Source organism: Apium graveolens, chromosome 8 (assembly GCF_009905375.1).
Source record: "Apium graveolens cultivar Ventura chromosome 8, ASM990537v1, whole genome shotgun sequence".
NCBI classification, from domain to species: domain Eukaryota; kingdom Viridiplantae; phylum Streptophyta; class Magnoliopsida; order Apiales; family Apiaceae; genus Apium; species Apium graveolens.
Window position 1 is genome coordinate 5,177,065 of NC_133654.1, and position 15,366 is coordinate 5,192,430.

Genomic DNA, 15,366 nt, shown 5'->3' on the forward strand with positions numbered 1-15,366 from the left:
ATGCTACTTTCTTCTTGTTTCCAACTTTTTTAAGTTTTCAAGTATACAATCCTCTTCCACATTTCTAAATTTCTCTCTTCTTCTTTCTTTCCCATTCTATCGCCACTGCCTGCACCGCCGACTTCAAGTGTCAACTACCCTTGCATCTAGCCAGAGATGTGTAATGTATGGCTGTCTCTATCCAACATCGTCACAGACTGTCGTACATAGAAGTAACACTTATCTATCAAAAATATTGATAAATAAGATAGAAAGAATATCCAGCAATAACCAGGTAACAGTAGCCAATTTCCCCACTTCCCCGGTGTTCCTCAGAATTATTTCACATACATAGTTATTTTGGGGTAGAAGCAGCACTAACATAAACAGTTTTGTCAATATATTTACTAAACTACAAGCATCTCAACATATTGAAGTGTGGGAAACACTATCTACTCCCGCCAGCAAATGGAGCACATAAACTGCCCATATAGCATTATACCAAGACTCTTCCAGCTAACTTTAACATCGTACAATCTAGAGGGGCTGACATGTGGTACCCATGATTTCACAATCAAATAATATAATCAGACCACTCGGATATGAAAGAAGTGTGGTCCATAGATTCCCCTGGCACGTCCTCATGCTTTGAAGGCGTATCCTTCCCTCCAACCAGCCTTGCTGGATTTCCCACAGCTGTTGTTCGTGGAGGGACATCAATGAGTACTACTGAGCCGGCACCAATCTTTGCTCCCTCTCCAATGTTCACGTTCCCCAGTATAGTTGCACCAGCACCAATCAGCACCCCATCGCCAATCTTCGGGTGCCGATCACCTCCAGCCTTGCCAGTCCCGCCTAGTGTCACGTGGTGAAGGATAGATACATTGTTACCAATGACAGCAGTCTCCCCAACAACCACTCCAGTAGCATGATCAAACAGTATGCCTTTTCCAATTCTGGCAGCTGGGTGTATGTCAACAGCAAAGACATCAGAGATTCGAGATTGAAGTGCTAGGGCCAGCGGTTGACGACACTGAGTCCAAAGCTTGTGAGCTACTCGGTGGGCCTAATTAAAATATATCTTGTTAGTCAAACGATATTTGAAGAGGTTTAGCTTGCTCTCGGCAGACACGTGGACAGTCTTATGATTATCACTTGTCACTAATCATACCAGTAAGCAAGGAACTATAGTTATTGCTTATTGTGCGTAGCTTATTTAACTCTCCTTTGGTATTCTATTGTATAATTTTATAGTGATTTCGAATTGCTTAGTTCTGCTTTTCAAGATGACTGGATGAAACTTTAAATTCTCTGTCTGGGCTACGGGTTACCCAACTACCCAACCCTGCCACTTTCTCTAGTGTAAGGAGACAAACCTCCAATTTGTTAATATCATGATATATCTAGAGTGAAGGACAAATTCACTATGAGATAAATGACAGTTATTTGTAAGAACAACTCTATTTGAATGTGGCATATATGTCAAGAAGGGATTGGTTTAATGGGATTTAATGTGAAGAGACGATGAAACTACTATAAAATGTGCCTTAAACGAATTAAACCAGGATAAGTCAATATTGCTTTACAAGAACAAGACACTGATCAATTTTCAAAATACACAGTAATGAACACTACAAAAAAAATGAACGAAGTAATGTACAAGTCTAGTTATAAGTCCTGACCTGACAGGCGAGGAAGCCTTTGTAATTAAGCAGGCAGTGGGCAAACGAGACACAAGCAGGATCACGGAACCTTGCAGCACGCAAATCAGCAACAGTGGCAGACCGAAGAGCAGCATCATTGGAGAAAGTGTTGAGGAACATGTCATAGAGCAATGTCGACAAGAGCGTGGACGAACAAAGCTTGTTACCAAGGTGAAACGAAAGTGATCTCTCAAGAGAAGAATGAGAAAGTATAGTTGAGTATAAGTAACTAGCTAACGCAGGCTCAGACTCTGCATCTCGCCGCGCCTCAGCCTTAATCTGTGCCCACAGCCAGGCTTCTTCCTCATTAGAACCTGCAGTTGGTTGTGGCGTAGTGTACAAATATTCCCCAGCTGGCATTGTGAATACTAACACTCCTACAAAAACATTAATTTTAATTTTTGTTCTTCATTCAAATATCTAAACATAACCAAATCTGACAAAACCTCTAAGCTGTTATATAGATGCCTTAATTGGATTGTGTACAACATCCAGTTATTGATTACTACTTTTTGGTCCTAACATTACAGACGCGGCATTATGTTATGTTAGGACCAACCAATTCGCTACCTCTAACATTACTCATTTTCGATCTCGATAAATAATAAATTTCTCCGAGATCACGAAATTAAAAATTCCCCGGTCCCAGAACTATTAATAAAAGAGGTTATACAGCAATGCTTTTTTTTCTTTAAGTATATCAAACACAATCTTACAGTTAAAAACAAATTGAAAAATTTCAAGAATCAATTAAACAAAACTAATTAGAAAAATGTTATTACTTATTACAGTCATGTGAGAGAAAAAGATGTAAGAAGTAAGAACACATTAGTGTTTGTGAGTATGTACCTTGAGAAGAGAGATTAAACGAAGCTGAGATTTGTTGCGTTCAGCCATAAGAGGAGGAGAGTTTAGAGTAGATGAAGTTTGGTACATACATCATACAGGTAGATTAAACGAAGCTGAGATTTTAGCCGCACGTTTCTTATTTACTCAACTGCGGACTTTTCAACTAAAAGTGTTCTAAAAATCGGCGATTAACCTATTAATTGGGGTTTGGATGCTCCCGTCTCGATTAATCGGAAATTAAGTCAAAGTGTGTTTTTTAAAAAAATTGGTTAAAGATTGGTTGATTCGGTCAAAAATGGGTTAATTCGAGTCAAAATAGGTCAGCTCGGTTAAAATGTGAAAATTAATTTAAAAGATGATTTAAAAAAATTGAAATTCAAAATTAGTTAATATTTAATAATAACATATTGATTTATATTGACTATCACATGGCCCTAAATTTTAATATCTATATTTTGTGACAAAGTGGCCCAAATCATAATTGAAGCATCTTATTTTTTATCCGTCAACAGATCCAGTTTTGTAGCCACTTTTTCCACCACAGTTGTACTGAACTTTTCTTTTTCAGCTGTTGTCCTGGTTGAATGTATGTCATTTGTTCTTGAAGAACTTTGGCTTCTTTACTCTAATACCATGGATTGATCCAATTCATCCAGTTCATCCAAGGTATAGAACTCATCTTCTTCAAGTTCCAAAATGACTTGCTAATGTGGCTCCTTGTTTTTTTGCTCAACACTTGAAACAGTTGGGGTTTGGATTTCTTGCTCATCATCAAATGAATTACAATCATTAACAACTACTGCACTTGAACCATCAATAATGTGTCTTTGACCAGCTCTTAAAGATTTTCTTTGAATCATTTCCGGTTCATAGGTCTTTAAAATGCCATATAAAACCTCAAATGTCATTCTGCTCAAGTCTCTCCCTTCTCTTATAGCTGAAATTTTCTGTTCAAGATGGTCTGAAAAGGTGAGCAAAAATTTCAAGTTAATCTCCTCAGCTTCATAGTACTTGTCATGAAGCTGCAAGTCATTTATCAGCTTATTGAATCTTTCAAAAACATCAGTTATACTCTCCTTTTGTTTAGCCATGAAACCCTCATACTGAGACACCGGTATTCTCCTTTGGTTGGATTTAACTTCCTATGTACCTTCTGTTAGAAAATGGAGTTATTAAGTTCATAATTTTATTATGTTCTTGTTGTTAATTCCATAATCTAATGATTGGAAGTTGGTTCTAGATATCGGGACTTAAACTTTCATGTATGGGTTTAAGAATTTTCTTAATGAAATCCATAAGAGAAATGAAGTTGAAGTTAGTAGCTTGGAAAAGCTTGTTTTGAGAATGTGTTTGTCCCACATAGAAAGAAATAAAAGGGGTGTTGGCTTTATATAGTATAACACACATGGGTAGTGCATAACTACTAAGGTGTGTTATGGTGCGTGGTGTTCTCACGAGCCCACGCGCGCGCCGCCGCCCCGCCCCGCCACGCCTCGGCTCGGCACGTCACGGGTCGAAGGGCGATTTGGGCGAATGTCTCGGCGTCTCGCGTACGCGAGGCGACCTGGGCGGGGAATTTTATTTCGTATCGATTTAATATAATATTTTAATTAGAATTTATTTATCAGTTGAGCTGGGTTGTGTCTGTTGGGCTCAATTGGACTGGGTCGGATTGCATAATTGGGCTAAGTCAGATACAATGAACCTGGACTTGTAACTGATGATATATATTCAGAAATTAAAGTATATATATATAAAACGGATGGTTTAATGTGTGGATTAATATATATCAGCTGTTACATTATAATAAATCAGCTGTTACGATTTATTTTAAATGTGCAGTTTAAATTCATATATTAAATTTGGGGTGGTCAGTTACACTTAGCCTCTAGTATAAATAAAGGACTAAGCTGCTGAGTTTCACACACCACACCCTACATTCTCTTCTCCTCTTCCTCTCTGCTCTCTCTCCCAAACACAAGTCAGTCAGTAGTTGGTTTTCCGGCGAGTGAGGAGCTAGTCGTGGTTGAGCTTCGAAGGTGCTGTAATTCAAAGCTCTGAGCTGTTTTATCCTGGAGGAGGTGTTGCAAGCATCCCCAGTGCAGCAGGTGGGGGCAATAATCTCTTCAAGAGCAGTCAGGTCTTCGTATAAGGCCTGACGACTCAGCTGTTCTTGTAATTTTCTTGTTGTACATGTTTTTGCCTCAAGCTATGGCTACTGGTACAACTTCTTTCCTTCCTCTAGTTTTACAGTCACTGACATGCATGTATTTTACCTTCACGTTTTGTTTCAACTTGCTTGGCCTTGGCTTGTTTAATATGATATATAACTGCCTCTATGTTGCTATAATAATCAGTATTTCCAACATTCTTGAAGAGATTATTTGTTATATAATATTTAGCATAATGTCGAGCGAAACTGAGGTTCCCGTTGTTGGTGGTGGTAGTGGTTCTGGTGCATCTGTTGTGGCCATTGATTGGACCACTTACAGTTTTCCACAAGCCGTTGAATTAACTGGCTTGCCAGAGAAGTTCAATGGTGGTGTAGGCTTTTCTCGCTGGCAGAAAAGAATGAAATTGTGGTTGACTGTAAAGGGTCTATGGCCTGTTGTGGAGTATGAGAAACCAGTGGTGGATCAAGAGAAGGCTGAAACTGTTAAGGGTTTTGCGAAGTGGGCTGAGAAGGATGGTGTGGCCAGGGCGGCCATTCTGGCTGCTCTCACTAACACATTGTTTGATGTGTATTCTTCTGATGCCTACTCTGCAAAACTCTTATGGGAGAAGCTGGACCAGACACATAATACTGACTCTCAGGGTCTTGAGAAGTATTCTGTGGCTAAGTTCCTTGAATTCAAGCTGGTGGACAACAAGTCCATGACTGAGCAAGTGCATGAATTCGAGATGATAGTGCATGCTTTGAAGGAGTCCGGAATGGACCTCCCTGAAAAGTTCAAGGTTATGAGTGTGATTGAAAAGCTTCCGAAGTCTTGGGAGGAGTTCTCTCTATCCCTGAAAAGACAGAAAGGAGAGATCACCTGGACCAACCTTATGCTGGACATCTCGGTTCAAGAACAACACAAGTCCAAACAAGGACATGTGATGCCAACTGAGGCCGGGAGCTCGAAGGTAAATGTAGCAACTGTAGGACAGAAAAGGAAGGGTGTGGCTAAGAAAGTTAGCGCTAATAAACCTAAGAGTGACAAGGACAAGGCCAAGAAACCCAAGGCAAACAAACCGTGTTGGTCTTGTGGGCAGGTTGGGCACTGGAGTAAGGACTGCCCTACAAAGAAGGCGAAGAAGGCTGAGGTGGTAGCACAAGCGAATGCTGTGCTTGCAACTACAAGTGGGCCCGTAGTGAACATGGTTGTTGGTGAGGCCACGGCTTCTGAAACCAACGCAGACCGGTATGTTTCCTACAACCCTGTATTATTTTCTACCTATCTGTCAAATGAATGGTTGATAGATACTGGAGCTAATGTGCATATTTGTGCTGATATTAGTCTATTTGTATCTTATCAACAGAGTCATAGCTTGACAGTGACGATGGGGAATGCTAGTGCTGCTCAAGTACATGGAATAGGAAACGTAGACCTGAAGTTCCCTTCTGGACGTATTCTATCCCTAACTAGAGTGCATTATGTTCCCGACATGCGTAGAAATATAATAAGTGGAAGCTGTTTAGTTTCCAATGGCTTTGAAATTTCCTTCAAATGTAATAAAGTAGTTCTTATTCACACTGGTACATTTTTTGGCAAGGGTTACTTGTCAAATGGTTTATTTGTAATTAATGCTGAACCCGTTTTGGGTACATTAAATAATGTTATTCTTCCTTCTGTGAATTGTGTTGAATCCTCAAGTTTATGGCATGCTAGACTAGGTCACTTAAACTTTGGTGCTCTTAAGAATATGATGAACTTAGAGTTGATTCCAAAACATACCATAGAAAAGAATTCTAAATGTCAAGTATGTGTGTCAGCTAAACATATAAGGAAACCTTTTCATAACATTGTTAGGGATTCAGACTTGTTAGATTTAGTACACACTGATATTTGTGAATTTGGTGGTGTGTTAACTAAGGACCAGTTTAGATACTTCATTACCTTTATAGATGATAGTAGTAGATATTGTTATGTTTATTTACTTAAACATAAGGATGAAGCACTTAGTAAATTCATTATATATAAAACTGAAGTAGAAAAACAAACTAGTAAGGTACTTAAACGTTTGAGATCTGACAGAGGTGGTGAGTATACAAGTAACTCCTTTAATGAATTTTGTGAAAACAATGGTATAGTTCATGAAGTTACTCCACCATACACACCTGAGTCTAATGGGGTCGCTGAGCGAAAGAACAGAACATTTAAAGATATGATTAATAGTATGCTTATTAACTCTGGGTTGCCTAAATACATGTGGGGAGAGGCTCTAAATACGGCTTGCCATATTTTGAATAGAGTTCCTCTGAAACACATGGATAAGACACCTTTAGAGTTATGGAAAGGCAGGATGACTAGTCTTAAGTATCTTCGTGTGTGGGGGTGCCTTGCTAAGGTGCTTGTCCCTGAACACAAGAGAAAGAAACTAGGTCCAAAGACTGTTGATTGTATCTTTCTGGGCTATCTTGAGACCACTACAACTATGAGATTTTTAGTAATAAAATCTGACATAGATGGTATAGTGGCTAACACGATAGTTGAATTTCGTGATGCTACATTCTTTGAGGATGTCTACCCTATGAAGACTGGTATACCTCAAGAGACCTATGATAAGGATCCCACTCACACATCAAGTTCTATTCCCGATCATGTGGAAAAGATGACAAATGTGGGGGCGGAACCTGGTAGTAGCTCTACTCCTAATGAAGTAGAGGAACCAAGGAGAAGTAAGCGTGCAAAGGTAGTTAAGGATTTTGGAAGTGGTTTTATCACTTACAATGTCGAGGACGAACCTTTAACTTTCCGACAGGCTATGGACTCTTCGGAGTCTAGGCATTGGAAGGGTGCTGTAAAGAGTGAAATTGACTCTATTGTTTCTAATGGAACATGGGAGTTGGTTGATCTCCCTCCTGGGTGCTCTACTATTGGGTGCAAGTGGGTCTTCAAGAGGAAGTTGAACCCTGACGGCTCAATAGATAAGTACAAAGCTAGACTGGTGGCAAAAGGGTTTAAGCAAAAAGAAGGAATTGATTACTTTGACACATACTCTCCGGTTGCTAGGATGGTAACAATCGTATGCTTATAGCATTGGCTTCGGTCCATAGTCTTATCATCCATCAGATGGATGTAAAGACGGCTTTTCTTCATGGTGAACTTGAAGAAGAGATTTATATGGATCAGCCTGAGGGATTTGTTGCATCTGGCAATGAAAGGAAAGTATGTAAGTTAATCAAGTCCATCTATGGCTTGAAACAAGCTCCCAGGGATTGGCATAAAAAGTTTGATGATACTGTATTGCCATTCAGTTATGTAGTTAATGAAAATGATAAGTGTGTCTACACCAAAGTTAAAGGTAGTGAGTATGTCATCTTATGCCTATATGTGGATGACATATTATTGTTTGGAACCAATATTGAGATTATTAACGAGACAAAAGCATTCTTAAAAAGGCACTTTGAAATGAAGGATATGGGGGAGGCTAGTGTGATTCTTGGAATCAAATTGATTCAGTCAACTGAAGGAATAACCTTGACTCAATCTCATTATATAGAGAAATCTATACTTGAGAAATATGGTTATTCACAGTGTAGAATCGCTAGTACACCCTATGATTCTAAAGTTGCCCTTGTCAAGAATACTTCTAGAGTTCCTGTGTCTCAGTTAAGGTATTCTCAGATTATTGGGAGCTTGCAGTATCTTGCTAACTGTACTAGACCAGATATCTCATATTCTGTGTCTAAGTTGGCTAGATATACAAGCTGTCCAAACAGAACTCATTGGGATGCTCTTGATAGAGTACTTAGATATCTGAAAGGCACAATGTACCTTAGTTTACACTACAGGAGGTTTCCTGGTGTACTTGAAGGGTACAGTGATGCAAGTTGGATAGCTAAGAAGTCTGGTTCCAATGGAGTGACTGGATATGTGTTTACCCTTGCGGGTGGAGCAGTATCCTGGAAGTCGACTAGACAGACTATTGTGACTCGGTCGACATTTGAGGCTGAGCTGTGTGCACTTGATGCCACTGGGACGGAGGCTGAATGGCTACATGGGCTTATGTCCACGTTACCTGTAGTAAGCAGACCGCTTCCTGCGATTGCTATTCATTGTGATAGTCGAACAACTATTGACAAGATTAGCAGTAAAAAGCATAATGCTAAAACAAAGAGACACATCCAAGTTAGACTTAAGTCTATAAGGGGGTTAGTGTCTGACAGGATTATAGCTATAGAGTTCATAGGAACTCAGAATAATATAGCTGATCCTTTGACTAAAGGACTGGAACCTGCAGTAGTCCTTAAGTCAAGGTTGGGGATGGGACTGTCAACCCATCATAATTCATCAACAGTGGGAACCCAATACACATGAGAGGAGATCCCTCGAAGTGTATTCAATGTGGTAATAACAAGCTGTAAGGGTGAATTGGTAGTACCTTTGCTACATAGATGATACTCATGTATCTGAGTCTATCCCCTGTAAACCTAGAAGGTACTGTGACTGCTAAGAAAGTAAGAGTGTTACAACTCTGAATGGGATCAAGTCGTTAGACGAGATATTAGCAGTATATCTCTGGAGATGCCCAGCTAAGCGAATGTAATTGTGTGGTCGCAATTAGAGGAAAGGGTTATTCCTTGAAGCATTCGACGAACAGGATCGAGACATGACCATTAATGTCTCAAAGCCGTAGATTGGCTCCATAGCCGTTGATTTGTTGTTGTCTATGGAAAGTGGTAACACCCAACGGATTAAGATTCAAGGTGCAATATTCCATCTGAATCCGGTAGCCATTGAAGTAGAGAACTTAGGAGGGTTCAAACCCGGAAGGGTACCGACTCTGAAAAACAAGTCATGATGAGAAACCTGAAACGCATTTCTGTATGGATTTGTGGGGGATTGTTAGAAAATGGAGTTATTAAGTTCATAATTTTATTATGTTCTTGTTGTTAATTCCATAATCTAATGATTGGAAGTTGGTTCTAGATATCGGGACTTAAACTTTCATGTATGGGTTTAAGAATTTTCTTAATGAAATCCATAAGAGAAATGAAGTTGAAGTTAGTAGCTTGGAAAAGCTTGTTTTGAGAATGTGTTTGTCCCACATAGAAAGAAATAAAAGGGGTGTTGGCTTTATATAGTATAACACACATGGGTAGTGCATAACTACTAAGGTGTGTTATGGTGCGTGGTGTTCTCACGAGCCCACGCGCGCGCCGCCGCCGCCGCCCCGCCCCGCCACGCCTCGGCTCGGCACGTCACGGGACGGGTCGGGTCGAAGGGCGATTTGGGCGAATGTCTCGGCGTCTCGCGTACGCGAGGCGACCTGGGCGGGGAATTTTATTTCGTATCGATTTAATATAATATTTTAATTAGAATTTATTTATCAGTTGAGCTGGGTTGTGTCTGTTGGGCTCAATTGGACTGGGTCGGATTGCATAATTGGGCTAAGTCAGATACAATGAACCTGGACTTGTAACTGATGATATATATTCAGAAATTAAAGTATATATATATAAAACGGATGGTTTAATGTGTGGATTAATATATATCAGCTGTTACATTATAATAAATCAGCTGTTACGATTTATTTTAAATGTGCAGTTTAAATTCATATATTAAATTTGGGGTGGTCAGTTACACTTAGCCTCTAGTATAAATAAAGGACTAAGCTGCTGAGTTTCACACACCACACCCTACATTCTCTTCTCCTCTTCCTCTCTGCTCTCTCTCCCAAACACAAGTCAGTCAGTAGTTGGTTTTCCGGCGAGTGAGGAGCTAGTCGTGGTTGAGCTTCGAAGGTGCTGTAATTCAAAGCTCTGAGCTGTTTTATCCTGGAGGAGGTGTTGCAAGCATCCCCAGTGCAGCAGGTGGGGGCAATAATCTCTTCAAGAGCAGTCAGGTCTTCGTATAAGGCCTGACGACTCAGCTGTTCTTGTAATTTTCTTGTTGTACATGTTTTTGCCTCAAGCTATGGCTACTGGTACAACTTCTTTCCTTCCTCTAGTTTTACAGTCACTGACATGCATGTATTTTACCTTCACGTTTTGTTTCAACTTGCTTGGCCTTGGCTTGTTTAATATGATATATAACTGCCTCTATGTTGCTATAATAATCAGTATTTCCAACACCTTCACACAAAATTTCTATTTTCTCCCAGATCTGTTTAGCTGTGTCACAGTTGACAATATTGTTGTACATGACATTATCAAGTGACTCTATCAGAATTAATTACAGATCGTTGTCAAGAGAGACTTTTTCTTTCTCAGTTTTTGTGTATTTAGAAGGATCTTTAGGACCATAGTAAGTTGGGATGACCATGTCTCCATCTGTAGACTCTTCAATCCTTTCCATAGGAATAAAAGGTCCATTTTTCAAAATCTGGATGTACAAGGGGTTGGCCATCGTTAGAAACAACATCATCTTTTTCTTCCGTAGTGTGTAGCTTATCAAAGGCTAGTATCTTTATATTGCTTATCTTTTATGTATTCATTCTTCCAAGATCTTGATCTGTTTACTTTCAGATTTTGTTCTGATACCACTTGTTAGATATTGAAAACAATACAGATGGGGGTGAATGTGTTTTAGATATTTTTTTAAACCTAGATATATTATCTAAAACACTAGATTTCACAACTTTTCATTTGGTTATAGTAGTGTTGAAAAAAAATGTATAGAACTTAACAGACAATAATATTTACTTTTTCATCACATTTTTTGAGTTATCTATTTGATATATATATATATATATGACTTTAGTGATCAAAATGATATCATGTTAAGATCAGTGAAGGAAGTGATATACAGCCTTCACTTCAGTGACTATTTTGATATTTAACCCATATTTTTAAACCTTTTTACAATTATTTGGAATGGTGAACAAGGTTGTCAAATATGTAGACATAATGTGTTGAACAGAACAAATAAAGCATGCACAATAAACACATTATTTTCAAAACTCACTTAACTTTGTATTAAAATTAGGGAAATGCTAACCACAGCCCTAATGACTATGTTTAAGCATTAAATGCATATGTTTTTTCTATCAAAATTTACTCTTACTTCCATAAATATAACTGGGGGGCCCTGCATATACAATATGAGCACAAATTAGAATGTGCCAAGTGTTGAAAATTAAGTTTTTATTCACAGCCCTAAGAGTTGTGGTTAACAGGACCCTTAAAATTAAGTATGTCTTGTTACAATCCTGGGTTCTTTGTAAGTAAAAAACTCAACTTCTTTCTTGAGAGACTTACAAGAAAATCTAGATCTGTTTTGTTACATCTAAAACAAAGGAATAGTGTTTACTTTATAGATTAGTAAACACAGATTTACACAACATGTAATAAAATGTACTAAACCCTACTTTAAGTTATCTTTAAAGCTTTTCATTTCTGCTTAGTGTATCCTTGCAAATCGTGTAGGTCTGTGACTTTCCTTTGTCAGTTAATCTTGACCTTTGATCTTGCACTTCAAGCTGCTTTTGTAGACTTTTCAATCTAAGTGATTAGATCGTTTGTTGATTGATAATCTTGAATATTCTACTTGTCTGTATTCTGTACTTGAGGTTCATATCGAGATCTCCGGTTTATTGTATAGAGAACTGACATCTCGATAAGTATAATGGCTTATCGAGATCTCTTAGTTCTCTATAAGTTCTTTGACTTGTCGATTTCTCTGAGTTCTCTATAAGTGAATTTGGATTGTCGATATCTCCAAAACTTTGCATGGAGAAATGATTTGTTAATATCTCTGAGATCTCTATAAGCATTTTGACTTGTCGATATCTCTGAGATCTCTAATGAGAAAATTGACTTGTCGATATCTCCAATCTTCATATCTTCATTTTGACTTGTCGATATCTCTAAGTACTCTATATGCAAACTGACTTGTCTATATCTCAGAGATCTCTATATACATTTTGACTTGTAAATATCTCTAAGATCTCTAATGAGAAAATTGACTTGCCGATATCTCCAATCTTCATATTTTCTTTTGACTTGTCAATTTCTCTATGACTTCTCTATAAGCAAATTTGGACTTCTCGATAAGTCATTCTGCAGTTCTCGAATGACTTCTCTATATGACTTGATATGTGACTTGTAGATATCTTGACTTAGAACATTTTTCCTAAAACAGATTTATTCAACTTCAAGCTTCTTCACCTTTTCTTTGAGGCATGATCTTGTTGATCTTCTTCCAGAGTTTATTTGTAGGCTTGAGACTATTTACAGAAAAATATTACAGTCTGATTTTTGACATTTTTACAAACTCAAGTAATACAATACAAAATACAGATTTAGATTATCATACAACTAAGTCTTAGGTTTGTCAATATAACTTAGTTTTGTTATAGTACAGATACGTATTGCACAACAAAATCTGACAAAACCTTTAAGCTAGGAATAAGCAAAACCGAACCTAAAACTGAAATCAAAACTGAAACCACAAAAAATCGAATGAAACTACACCATTAAAAACCGAACCAATTAATAACCGAACCGAATAAAAACTGAACCAATAATATAGTTGCAGTTTGGTTTTAAATTTTTTAAAACCGAATACAACCCGAACCGGACCGAATAAATTTAGTTATATATATTTTAAAGTATATAATAATAATAATAATAATAATAATAATAATAATCACTTTTTAGGTTCCAGTTGGAGCCCCTCACTGTTTGCGGTATCGGGCTCTTGCTAAATGTTTCTTTTATTGATTTTACTATGTTGTGAATTTAATTTTAGTATTGTGATTTTAAATAAAAAATAATTTTTATTTTAAAAAATAACTTAAGTACTAGTTATTTTGCAAGTCCAAAATCCATTTTAATAATCATATTTTGTAAAGAGGTGGCCTGAAAGTAAATCTTTAATAATTGGACAAAGTACCACAATACATGGTAACACTTGGCCTCCGTGAAGGACTCAATATTAGTCATCACCAACTGCAATGTTCATGTCTGCTGCTGTTATTTTTTTTGAATCTACTGCTACTTTTTTTATACTATGCTATTTTGTAAAATTTTCGCACATTTTTTCTTCTAAATTTTTACATTTATCTAATATTAAAAAGAGACATTTTTTTATAGTTTGGTTATTAAACAGAAACCAAACCATTTTGAACCAAACTGTAATTATAAAACCGAAACCGCACCAATGGTATTTGGTTTGGTTTTGGTTTTTAATTTTAAGACCCGCATAAATTTGGTTAGAGTTTGGTTTTCGGTCAAAACCGAACCAAACTGAACCCGTTTATCCCTACTTAAGCTATAATAGAGATGTCTTAATTGGATTATGTACAACATCCAGTTATTTATTACTACTTTTTGCTCCTAACATAAAACATGCCGTATATATGTTACGTTAGGACTAAGCAATTTTGATATCTATAACACTGCTCATTTTCAATCTCGATAAATAATAAATTTCTCCGAGATCACGAAATTATAAATTCCCCGATCCCGAAACTATTAATAAAAGAGGTTATACAACAATGCTTTCTACTTTAAGTATATGAAACACAATCATACAATTAAAAACAAATTAAAAAGTCTCGAGAATCAAATAAACAAAGCTAGTTAGAAAAATGTTATTACTTATTAGAGTCGTGTGATGCAAGTAGAGCTGCAAACGAATTGAGTCGAGTCGAGTTCAGTCTGAGCCGAGCCAAGCTTAATTTTTTTTTAAAACGAGTCGAGCCGAGCCGAGTTTAATAACCGCGCGGAAAATGATGTTCAAGCTCGGCTCGTTTATAAACAAGTCGAGCCCGAGCTGAACACGAGTTTGTTCACGAACAACCGAGTTGAACTTGAGCCTAGTCGAGTTGTCTACTAATATTTTGAATATATATATCAATCGAATAACTTTAAATTATAATTTATAATTTTATAAGCTTCAAGATCAACTACTAGTTTTACCTTAAAATTATATATGCACACTTTACACTTATTTTTTAATCTAGCTATATCATTTTATTTTTCAAGACGATTTTTAAAAATATATCTAATTTTATTTTTAATTATTGTGACAAACATAACTTTATAAATCGTACATTACTTTTTAAAATGACGATATTAAATTTTATCATGTTTTGATATTTTAATTAAATTTGGTTTATGTAAATTTCAAGTTATTTTAATGATTTTATGAAATATGAATTATTGGAAATGAATGTATCATGATAACAATTTGATAGTTTACTTACATAAAAACTAAGTGTTAAGTTTAGAAAAATAAATAAAATCTCTAAAATAATTAAATTATTAATAAATGATGAAATAATGTACCAGTACAAATATTTAAGTGATTAGAAATAATTTATTATTTATAATATATATAAATTTTATTCGAGCCGAGTTGAGTTACCGCGTTCGAGCCGAGTCCGAGCCGAGTCCGAGCCGAACTAAACGAGCCGAGTCCGAGCCGAACAGACAAAAAGTTCGGTTCGGCTTGTTTATTTATCCGACCTCATTTTCTTGTTGAAGACCGGCTCGTTTAAAAAAACGAACCGAACCGAATTTACTTAAACAAGCTGATCCGAGTTTTGTCCACGAACAACTCTGTTCATTTACAACCCTAGACGTGAGAGAAAAAGAAGTAGGAAGTAAGAACACATTAGTGTGTGTGAGTGTGTACATTGAGAAGAGGGATTAAACGAAGCTGAGATTTGTTGCGTTCAAACA

At 37.1% G+C, this 15,366-nt stretch overlaps 1 protein-coding gene across 1 annotated transcript; it reads right to left on the minus strand.

Annotated features, from left to right (window-relative positions):
• Positions 1–276: 276 nt before the first annotated feature.
• Positions 277–2,681, minus strand: LOC141678187 (serine acetyltransferase 5-like). Its single transcript, XM_074484441.1, has 3 exons — positions 2,532–2,681; positions 1,662–2,059; positions 277–1,045 (listed from the first exon to the last, which is right to left on the minus strand). The coding sequence occupies exons 2-3, from the start codon at positions 2,040–2,042 to the stop codon at positions 554–556; spliced, it is 873 nt and encodes a 290-aa protein (XP_074340542.1). The 5' UTR covers positions 2,043–2,059; positions 2,532–2,681; the 3' UTR covers positions 277–553.
• Positions 2,682–15,366: the final 12,685 nt, after the last annotated feature.